The 12,067-nt window shown below is 35.8% G+C and overlaps 1 protein-coding gene across 1 annotated transcript in view; it reads left to right on the forward strand.

The window, feature by feature from the left end:
* The window catches only part of STK33 (serine/threonine kinase 33), a 28,275-nt gene extending 16,622 nt beyond the window's left edge, over window positions 1-11,653 (forward strand). Inside the window, exons 9-13 of the mRNA XM_050897020.1 lie at window positions 2,523-2,598; window positions 6,437-6,450; window positions 7,340-7,438; window positions 7,707-7,792; window positions 11,636-11,653. Coding sequence (XP_050752977.1) covers window positions 2,523-2,598; window positions 6,437-6,450; window positions 7,340-7,438; window positions 7,707-7,792; window positions 11,636-11,653 — 293 coding nt within the window. The remainder of the gene's footprint in view (window positions 1-2,522; window positions 2,599-6,436; window positions 6,451-7,339; window positions 7,439-7,706; window positions 7,793-11,635) is intronic.
* Window positions 11,654-12,067: the final 414 nt, after the last annotated feature.

Raw genomic sequence — 12,067 nt, forward strand, 5'->3', positions numbered from 1 at the left:
TTTTTGTAATTTATTTAAGGACTCTCAAGTCCACATAAAAGAACAGGAGGTAAGGGCTGGGAATCAGGCCATTGGCCTGTTTTTCACCTTGCATATTTAAATAGGCTTCTAACCCAGACAAGGGGAGTAGCGTTGGCCTTGGTATCCTCAGAAAGGGCAGGTGTGCACAAAGAGATTTTGTACCAGAGTGGCAGTTTTACGCTAATCCTACCTTGCAGAGGCATTGTCCAGTAACACGGGAACGGTTAAATCATGTTCAGCTTGTGATTCACAACAGTCCTTGACCTGCTGCCTGACCAGCTCTTCTCCTTGTGTTTGCATTCTGAGCTTGTCTTTCAGTATACTTACAGTCATTCCTGGCTTGATGTTGTCTTCAGATTTAATAAGCGTGATCTCTCTTGGATCATCCAGGTCATCAATTATAATGGCATCATGCCTAGGACAGACACCTACAAAACATTCCTTGATGCAGCCTTCCACTTTGACAATGAACAAGTTACAACTACTTTCTGAGAAGTGTTTTTTATAAGCATGTGTGCATTGTTCCTGTGATATTTTAATGTAGACAGTATTATGAAAAAAGTTACGTCAAACGGTACCAAAAGCCTTAGTAAAATAGAGCTATGTGATATTTAGTGTTCCTCCTCTAACCCTGAAGCCTGTCAACCTGTGCTGCATGGAGATTTGTTCCTGACAGGTGCGTAATGGCTGTTACTTACCTCTGTTTTCTTCTAGGTGCTTATTATTTCCAGTATTTTCCTGGGAATTAAAATTAATGGAAAGCATCTGTAATTCTTTGATGCCAGTTTTTCCACCCTCTTACGGATAGATACCATGATTGCCTTTTTCACTTTTCAAGTATTTTACCCGCCTTCAACTAATAGTTCTTGAACCACTAAGAGCTCTGAAAAGTCTTGTCAGTTTTTAAAGTACTCTAGAATGAATTTTATCGGTTACAGCTGATTTTAAAATTTCCAACCTAAGTACTTGCTAATCTTTTGCTTCTCTGTAAAAAACTGAGGTCTTGCCCCTTTGTCATTGATATTGATTGTGCTATCCACTGCTTGCAGTTGACATTTTGGTTAAGATTAATGTAAGAAGACATTAAATACATTTGCCTTCTGAGCATCATCTATCAATTGCATTCTTGGTTGAATACAATACCAGCCTCTTTATTCATTGTCTTCCTACTACTCATATACTTATAGATTATTTCATTTTTAGTTACGTCCCTTGCTAGTTGCTCCTCATTTTTCCTTTCTGATTTTGCCCCTCTATGCTTATGTTTTCCTTTTGTTCTTATTTCCATCTTTTGTATGCTCCCTTCTTGTGTGTGTGACTTGTGGAAACTCATGATTTAATTAGACTGGTTTATTAATAAAAAATATTCTAAAAACAATAGCAATTTCCCGATTCAGTAATTTTATTTTGTGTAGGATATGTATATAAGGATATAAACTTATATAAGTTTGTAAGTTTTCCCAGGATGTTAATAGCATGAATTACTGCTGGTTTAAAATGTTTGCAAAACAATCGACTAGAAATGAGACGATACTGCAGGTTTTGGCCAGTTTGGCAGTATTAAAGTTAAGATTCTCCTTTAAAGCCTTATTTTACCAGTTGTGATATCAAACCATTAAGTTAACTATTTTAAGTTCCTTGACATAACAATTTGATATCTGAAGCTTGGTACCTACCTAAAACATAAAAAACTGAGATGACAGTTAAACAAGCTTTTTGATTTGGTGGGACACCACCAAATAAAATAGTCTTTGTCAATCTCCTCTTCTATTGTGTGAAGGTTTTTATCTTCTGTTCCTTACTGGGGCTAAGTATGTCACCGCCATTGATTCTGGAAGTGAAAACCATAGACCTTGCTGTGAACTCACAACAACATCTCCCATGATATAGTAGATAAAATATCACTAAGATGGCCCCAAAACAGCATCTTTCTGACATGTGACTGAAATAATATAAAGTGATTAGTGAATAGATTATAATTTGTGAATTTTTAATCTAGGATATAAATAAATAGGTTTGAAATTTTTTTTTTCCCAGTATTTTGGCATTGATGTTGTTCATCATATGATGTATTCAAGCTAATATGTGCAAACAGAGGCTCTTGTGTTTTGCAAGAACCCTGTGTTCTTAGGTACTACACTTATATCTGGGAGAAAAAGAAAAGTTCATATGGTGTCTTGCAGTACTTTAAATCAGTGTGTTATGAATACTGCTTTAACAACTTACTGTGGGGAAAAGGAATACTAAGTTTAATCATACAGCTAATGTCACAATGTCGCCACCCCCTTAACAGCTAAATGATAAAAGTGAAGACACATCAGCATGAATTGTTAAGGTCTGTACATTATTCATTTAAACATCTGCTGTTGGTTCCTCTTTACATACGGGAATAAATTATACCACATCAGCACATTCTTCATGCTTTGTGTTTAAGCATTTAAAAGTTTGGGTGTTTTTTTTTTTTTCTATTATTAATACTATTTTTTCTGCTTGGTTGGCAGGCCCTGAAGTTATCAGTGCCTATGACTGCAGCCAACAGTGTGACATTTGGAGCATAGGTGTCATTATGTACATGCTGTAAGTAGCTTGTAAAAGTAATATAAAATGTACAGACCCATTTATAATACAAGTACTTACAATTTTGCACTGAAATAAAAAATAAACCTGTGTGCTAAACCTCCACAAAAGACTGAACTCTTATAATTGCTTGTACGTAAACATTACAAATTTCTATGCAAAATAAAGTAAAAGATAGAGTTCAGTGTTAAAAACTGAGTATTTGATTTATGAACCACTTTATAATCCTGAAATAACAGAATATTACAGAATTTTGCAGTGAAACACCATAAAACTAAACTGAGAGTTTAGGCCTCTTTTTCATATGTTGGCTGGATCTATATATGAGAACTAAATTATTGATTTACAGATTATTGGTCAAATCCTCAAATGGATTGCACAAACGGTGCAATCAGGGTAAGGGCTTTTCTTCCCCACCTCTGCCTGTGGTGACTCGGTAACTGAGATGTTCGAGGGCTGCCAGGTCTCCCTGGACAGGTTATCTGTGTCCTTTGAAAGTTTATGAGTCTGCTGTCATTAGAGGAAGAAATGAAATTTTATATTCGTAAGAGCACATGCATATTTTTATTGAAGTCTTTCATCGTTTATAACATTTATCTTTGTTACAAAATAATAATTCCTCTCTGAAAAATCTTACCCTGCCTATACTAGCTAAATGATATAAAAAGGTACCCTAATAATTAAAAATAAATTGTAGCAAAGTACATAAATTACCGTTCATATGATGCAACTAAAATGTCATGTTGTATGCAGGGACTTTTTTTCTTTCATAATGTATTTGCATGGGTTTTTTCCCCACTTTCAGTCTTGTTCTTCTCTCACTTGCCCCCAGATGATGCTTTAATGCCAATGTTTTAGAACATTACCACTTGCTGTTTCATTTGTTGTTGTTATTGCTGTCCTGTGATTGTTTTACTTTTGTAGCATACAGCTGAGTTCTTTTATAACTTAAGTCTTTGTACATGAGCATGCAGACACAGGCACAGTTTCATAACCTCCTCTTTTCTGGATTTTCTTTGGTTTTTCTTTCCACTTTGTTTTGGTTCCTCAGTTTCTTTTCTATACAATTAGCTCACTTTTCTTCTTGTGTTAGCATGATGAAGTGTTCATAGCTTTATTGCCTTTAATTTTTTTTTTATTTCTAAAATCCATGTGTACTTTTTATGCTGATACAGAATGAGTTTTATTGTTGTACTTCATGATATTAATGTTTGCATCACGGTAGTAGATGTTGCACAACATAATACAATAGAATACGTTATAAAATGGTTGGTAGAAATTGGTTTGACTGGCTAATAAGAATCCAGAGCAGTGCCTGCAATCAGCACAATTCACAGCTCAGAACTTGTAAAATTCAGAGCAGTGAACTGTGCTGATTGCAGCCGGAGCGTAGAACTTCTGACCTTCTTCCTTAATTAGCAATATAAATATTTTTTTAAATTAGCATTTTGTAATCACAACAGTGTCAGAACAAAGTAACATTAATTCACCCCTTCTTGTGTTGACTACACAAGAATGAAAATACTGTGTATGAATTAATAGAATACAATTCACACTCCTTTTTATTGCTTAATTTGAAAATAGTAATACAAAAGCCATAAGATCATCTTCTGATTTTAATTCTGTTTTTGCAAATTACTTTTCTTCCCACCCTGAATAATAGCTTGTGCTCCTGATGCTCCTCTAATGGGCTTGAAGATACTGTTACAGCCATTATTACTACCATCACAACTTTGACCCTTCTAGGCTACAGCTAATGCCTCCCTGGTAATTTGCTAGCTGCCAGAGCTCTTTTTGCAGTGCAGATGGCATGCTCCATCTTGGTACCAAGGGTATTATTGCCACGACAGGCTCAGTCTCTACCTATATGGGAAGCGTAAGCCCTGAGGTGACTCATGAACTCTGTTTTCATGAATGTTAATGCACAGGGTTGCCTCTGCATAATGGGGCAATGCCGGCGTGATGGATTTTTGTATGTAATTTAAACCGAGGTGTACTTTATACTTTCCATTTCCTTTCTATTTTAACATATACTAATAGAAGCATACACAATAGCAACCAACAAAAAGAAAATCCATTAAAATACAAAAGTATGTCAGCACATTGAATGAGTAGACTAGCAAGAGTCCCGCTGCCTGTCACACTCTGAGAGCATGGCCCATATGCTGCTCTCTAATAGGAAAGGGTCAGGGGCTTCTTTTTCCTGTGCAATCTACGCTATTGGATTTCTTGCTCATTCTTCCAAGTGTGCTCAGAGACTCTGGCCCCTGCAATAGTTCTTAAAAACCTTTGTGCAACTAAAGAAGTCTAGGATGCCTAATAAATTACTTCCTGCACTGCAGCAATAAGAAACCTATTAAGAAATTGTGGTACTTTTTGCTCCTTTCTAAAGGCACAGAAAATTTCTCCACAGATTTTCAAGGTTCCACGTGATATGTTTCACCTACTTAACTTGATTTCTTTAGCTGAAGTTATCTGTTGTCTGTCACTGCTGTAGTCTGGAGAGAATTTAGTCCTATCTGTGCATAACAGAATAATGGGCATTGTCACCAGCCAATACTTACAGTATCATGTCCTGAAATGAATGCATTCTTCCCATTTTCTGTTCTTTAAATTGAGTTCCATGTGGATTTAAGTCCTGAGGGAGATTGGGAAGGAGAATTGGATGATAAAAGAAACCAGCAATTTTTGTTGAAGACATTTTGAGATTAAAAGTTTGGGGGAAAATGCACTAAAACATTAATTTTATGTTTTACCTTAAAATTAAAAATTAAAGCCATGTGAATCAAACTCCAGAGTATTTTACTTTGATATAAAGTGACAGGCATCCTTCACTAGGATGTGACAATTACATTTTCAGTAGCTACTTCTGTGTTTTGGGAGTAGAACTAAAAACATAACTTGATGCAAATAATTTATTTGATGAAGTCAGCTTCTTTTTTGTTTTAAATGGCCACAAATAGGTGTATTAATTTCTTGGAAGTATTTGCTATGTAATTTTTGCATGTCAGTTGTGCATGAACAGTATGATGTAAAATCTATTAGAAATTTAATCTGTCTTTATTAGTTTTGATTGAAAACACAGATCACATGATATGGTTTTTCATTCATTATGTGATTAGTGGAACACAGATCGATATTTACTTTCAAAGTATATTCTCTAATAGACATTTACAGTTGATGTTTCTGGTTAATACTTCTGTTGGTAAACAGTAATAGTCACAGAAACCAAATACAAAGCAAGCTTAAACACTGGGTTTGATATTAACACAATTTTTTTTAGGAATGCATTTGTTTTCGTTTTGTATATATTACCTTTTGTTGTTGTTACCACATCATTAAGAATACAACTGGCATAAAGGAAGCAGATGATACAGAAAGAGTAAATTGCATTCACAGACATTCAGATACCACATTTACTCAAATATTTTACTCAAAATAACAAGAAATAGATACAGGGCAAGAATGAGGCCAAGGTATATTTTTATGAACCTACGTACTCTTAATAAGTACACTTATGGGTATGTCTTAGAATTTTTGTGACATTTCTGATATCTTTGCTTTTTTATTATCCGATTTCTACTGATACCTTAGTTTAGATGAGGCCAAATAAGGCAATGTTTACACTATGTAGCTAAAGGAGATACAGCTTGATACCAGAACAAAAAGTGTAACATTAAAAATGATGTTTTGTTTTGTCATAGTATTTTCTGCTTTATGTTTTTGTTCTGAAAAATACATTTTTTGTAGCAGTGAAAGGATATTATACACTTCTATATTTTTCTGTGAATCACACTTGCTTTAATTTACTGTTATTCAATGAAGAATAGCACCTTAGACTAAGAATTGAACATATTTCATAGATTGTAAGAATTTGGAACTGAGTTTATCCCATTTTGAACAGCAGTACACTTGACTTCAGGGAGACAAGCAACCACTATGTATGACTAAACTGACTTCTTATATAAAATAAGGCTACAGAATAAAATGTATCTAGTAATCCTTATACTGAGTCAATGACCTGTGTTTGATCCAAAACCTGTTTTTTAGAAAGACAGCTGATTGGGACTTAAATGCCTAAATTGAGAGCAATTGTTTTCTCTTGTTGCTGTTGTTTCAGTTACTGTGATTGCTATTAACTCAGGGGAGTTTTAACTCACTAGTCTAAAAACAGTGGGAAATGAATTAATGATGATTCTTATTACTGAAATGTAGTGGTTGCTAGGACAGAATTGTTGAATTGTTTAATGGAAAGTATTACTTTGACATGAAATCAAAAGAAATGGTAAGTATAAAGTGTTTGCAGCAAACAAAATTGCTGTGGTGGAAATACTGCACATGGTGGCAACAGGTTAGCTTTCAGTTAGCCAAGTGATTTGGATGAGTGAGTTACAGAATAGCAAAATACTGTATTTTCAGTTTAATTTTTTCTAGCTTCTACTTCAGTTGTTGTATCTTGTTAAACCTTTGGCTGCTACTTTAAAAATCCATATAATATCAATTATCTTTTCCTTGTGTGGATACCTAGTGACTAAGATTAAATCACCTTTTAACCCCATAACCTTTTTCCTTTAAATCGCTCTGAGACATATTTTTCAGAACTTGAATCACTTTTGTAGAGTTCTTCTGAAGCTTTCCCAGTCCTGCAAACTTTTTGATTTCACAGTGATCCCATAATACGTAGGTTTTGTCTCACCAGTGAAAAATAGTAGGTATCCGTTCACTGACCCTAATTTTCTTACGCCTTTTATAGCAAGCTTAGAAGAAAAGTTTTTTGAACTAATAAGAAAGGGAGACCTGTGCTTTAAAAATCTGGTCTGGCAAACAGTTAGTGAGGCTGGTAAGTACACAATGCTCTCACAAAATAAATGCTGACTGTTTTGCAATGAATTCCACAAATGTAGTAGTTTGATCTTTTTTTTGCTTTTAAGTAGAATGCATTTTCTGAAAAGCAAAATTGATGTTAAAAAATAGACATAAATGATATCATGAACTAATTTCATAGCATTGTAAGAAAAATATTCTCTGCTGAATTAAAGCACTCAGTTGAAAATGTGTCGAGTTGTTAGCAGAAATGAGATATATCAAGTTGTGGGTTTTTTTCCTAGCAAAACAAATATTGAGACTACTTCTGAAAGTCAATCCTGCTCACCAAATCACAGCTAATGAATTACTTGATAACCAGTGGATAACAGTGAGTTTTGAGGAGGTGTCATTTCTTCACCTTGTGTTCTACCTCTTACTTATTTGGTACCTAAAGATACTGTATTGCCTCAGTGGAACCCACTAGGGTGGAAAATTTAAAAAACCACAACCTAAGCAACAGAACACTTGTAGGGGCCTTATCCAAAGCTTCCAAATCTATTAACATGTTTTGCTTGTATCCCATGGGCTTCTGATAAGCCCGTTAACTAGGAGAAGCTTTACACTGTGTTTCTTATCCAAACCAACTTTACCTGATTTCCCGTATGTTTTGACATAATATGGAAGTATGGGTTCAGGTCAGGTTTAGTTAATTCTCACAACATTCCTGTTACTATAATAAAAGTATTCTTCTTAATTTAAAACCAGAAGATTGAGCTACAGGGAAATCTGGCCATTCTGAAGGCAAGTGAATTGTAGTGCTGGAAAGGGAACCTGTGAGCTCCCAGCTTCCTGGCTGGGCTGCAGACCACGCCACTGTGAGAATACTGAACTTTCAGCTGTCCGATGAAAAAGTTGCACTATTTTGTAGTTGAAATTAAAGCAGAGGGAATGGATAAGTCTGCTAATTAAAGATAACACTGATGACAGCAAACCCTGATTTCTTCTGTAGCTGGCTTCAATGTCATGTGGAAAGAGAAATGCCTGTGAATCATGGAAAAATATTCTGGTATGTGGGAGGATAAATAGCTCGCTCTATTAAAAATGGACTGCTGGTTTTGCCTCACACCTTCACCTACAAAAGAACCATTTTGGACTAGCATACATCTTTCTTCTTTCCTGCTAATTGTGTAGAGCTGAACAAGAAGCTTTTTTTTTTTTCAAAGTTTCAGTGCATTCTTGTGTGGGGGAGCATAGCCACAAGCAAATGTGTAACTCTACAATGGCCTGAAAAATGAGACAATTTTCATCCAGTTCTGCCCTGCCATGCTATGAGTATCATACCATCCTTGCTTCATGAAACTGAAGATAGGGAAAACCACCATCCATGTGATTTTATGACTTTTCACCATGTATATTCACAAAGTTTGAGACTAAATTCCATATGATAACATACTTGCATGTAACAAGACCTTCCTATAGTTCATAGTAAACCATTCCTTCTCTCCATACTACACAACATTTCAGGCACAGTAGAGTTTAATTTACAATGCTTCATTTAAGAAGTAGGTAGCAGACTGGTTATCTTAACTATAAAATATCTACAAATGCAACCCCGTATTAGTTGTCTTTCATTTGCACTTTCACAGTAAATGTGCAACACCTTTAAGCATTAGTTTCAATGCGGAACTATATTTTAGATTTTTTCATCAAGTTGGAATGTTTCTAAATATTGAGAGATGGCCATGGTAGATTGATGACGGAATTCCCTCATGCCAGGGAGCTCACTCTGAAGTCTACTGTTATGGACAGCTTCTGCAGACATTATTCGGTCAGAAATAAATACCATCAGAAATGAGCTCTGGAAATAGACTGAATCCATTCGTTTCTCCAGCTAATCTACTTCTAGTAGTTTTAAGGTGCTTCCTTAAGGGAAAACTTTCTGGATGAGACAGTGCTTCAGACAGTGATCTTGCCTTCATGCTTCAACCTTTCCTGTATGTGACCAGCCAGTGTTTTCTATTACAGTAGAATTGCGAAGAGGCATTTTGGTCTCTTAAATATCTCTACATTAGCATGAGCTGACTTTCAGTGCCATTTTAAGGCTTGGGTTGCTGTGTCTCCATTTCTAAAGGAGACTCTGGCAGCCATCTGCCTGTGAGCAGTAGCTCCACCATTAGATGCTTTGGATCTGCTGTGTGTAAACACAGTGGGCAGCTGGTCTACTCACAGACGGTACTTGGTTGAACTTGGTCCATGGGCTCAGTACTGTGCACGTGCAGTGCCCAGTGTCCTGGTGCTGTTCTGCTGAATTTCTTGAAAAATGGTTTCAACTAATATGCCTGTTTTCTTGCATACTGATGGACCTGTTTAGCATTTTTACTACTAAATACATCCCCATCTCTGTTCAGTACTGACACTTCCAATTGATTTATTTATTTAATAACATTTTTGTTTCATTGACATAAATGATTTATTTTGTATAAGGAGCTAAGGACACCAGAATGGTCATACAAGGTAATGTCAAAGGTCTTTCTCTCACCATCATCAGTGGCCAAGGACAGATGCTTAGAGAATAAGAACAGGAAAAGCATTCAGTACTGGAATATTATACCTGCCTTCAGTCACTTGTTGCTCAGGGTTTCCTGAACCAAAAGAGAGCAGTGGTAATAAAGCTCAGTTGACATATTTCCACTGATTTGTCCAAATATTTTTAAACTCATATAAAAATTTACTTGTTGCAAAGAATTCCCCAGCTTCAGTAGGCAGACTGTGAAGGAGAGTCTCCCTTGCTGTTCTTCACCTTCTACCTTCCATCTGCGTGTTTCATTTGAAGCTCCCACTTGTCTTACTTGCTTTCTCCTATGCTGCTTATGGTTTTCATATGCATTACATCTTGTGGTGTTCGAAATGGTAGTTAAATATTTTTCCATTTCTAGTAAAAACCTTAGGTTTTTAGAGGAGTATAAAGAGAATAAACAGGGACTTAAAGTGATAAGTGACACTATGCAGAATTCTTTAACAAATGCTTGTTAAGATGTCCTAATATGGCCCGGTTTTCAGAACTACTGAGCACCTGTGGCTCCCGTCTTACTTCAGTGGGAGTTGCAGATACTCAGTACCATTGAAAATCAGGACACCAGTTTCTACTTCATGCTTGTGCCTTCACAGCCTTTGTGATTTTACAATAGCCAGATGGGGAACATGAAAGTGCATTATCATGTAGAGAATTCTGCGTGTAAAAAAATTAACCCCTTGGTGCCATGTGACACATGAGCTTCTGCATAGGAGTAAATGCATTTGGCACCGTGGTCTCCCACCAGGAAATCCCTACCATCTGTACCAAAAATTTATGAAGTCACAAGTCATTCTGTATGATTAAAACTGGCATTTCAAACATAGGTGCAGCAATTTTATATTCCAGAACAATACTTTAACAATAAAAATTTTAATTTAAAAGTTACCATGTACTTATAGCTAAACAAATGACCTCAAGCTCAATTCAAGTTAGTGGATACCTCTGGAGGTTTGTGTGTTGTCAGTTTGAGACCATATATAGTTTTGGCCGGGGGCTATGCAAAGGGTTGATGATTAATTATTTACCAGAAATACTAATTAATGCAGTTCTGTTACTAGTTTTGATTATTCTGATCTTTATACCAGTTAAAACTTTTCCAGACACATTTAACTTTTTACATGTGCTAAAAAGTAAGAGCAAAAAAGATGACAGGATAGCAGAATATTTTAACGTTTCTAAGAAACAGAAAGATTGTATTACCACTGTGTGTTGTTCCTGCATAATCTGCAGGAGTATATCACTTATATACGGAGTATAATATTCATGAAATATAGGGTAAATCTTATTCTGCAATAAATATTTTTATGGATACATCTATTTTGGTTTGAAACTGTACTTTCCAATTACTTTAAGCTAGATTTTAAAAATATGCTCTATTCCATTTTTTCTACCTAATATTATATATTGTATAGATTGTGATATATTTTAACTATAGGAATAGTCTACCTCATTTTCTTCACTTCCCACTAGGAGAATTTGATATTTTCTTAGGTCTGATTTAACGGAAGGTGGTGTTTCTTTCAGGTAGTGAGGTTGGTTTTTTCTTCTTTCTTCTCTACTGATTTTTGTTTTTCTCGGAAGAGCTTTTTGCACTTTGAAGGTGAGCTTTGGTTTAGAACCCTGTGTTATTGCTGTGATTTTTGGTGAAATTTACAGGTACCTGAGTATGCTTGACTGAAGAGTAAAAGCAAGACCCTAAATATAAAATTTATGTGTACAGCGTGTGAGATTTCTTGTTTCTTTTGGAGGCACATTGACTTTTACAAGCAAACGAAATGCCTAAAGCCCAAATCCTCTCGTGTCTGACTTACAACCCCAGTTCAGCAAAAAGCATATATATGTGTTCCTGTTCTGCAAATTATTTAAGCATGTTTCCAAAGATAGGTGAGGGCTTGAAAAATTTGATCCAATGAAGGACTGAGATGCCTAAGGATGCCTAATGATTCTGAGAAGAAACCTGCTTAGACCTCTCGCCATAACAAAGCAGCCTCTCGCTTTCCCATCTTAAATTTTCTCAGCTAGCTGGAGCTGGATCTTTTTGTGCACCTAGACCTCCCTCCCTTGGCAGTGCTGGGCAGTTCAGAGCCA

The sequence above is a fragment of the Gymnogyps californianus genome, chromosome 5, assembly GCF_018139145.2.
Source record: "Gymnogyps californianus isolate 813 chromosome 5, ASM1813914v2, whole genome shotgun sequence".
In the NCBI taxonomy this organism is placed as follows: domain Eukaryota; kingdom Metazoa; phylum Chordata; class Aves; order Accipitriformes; family Cathartidae; genus Gymnogyps; species Gymnogyps californianus.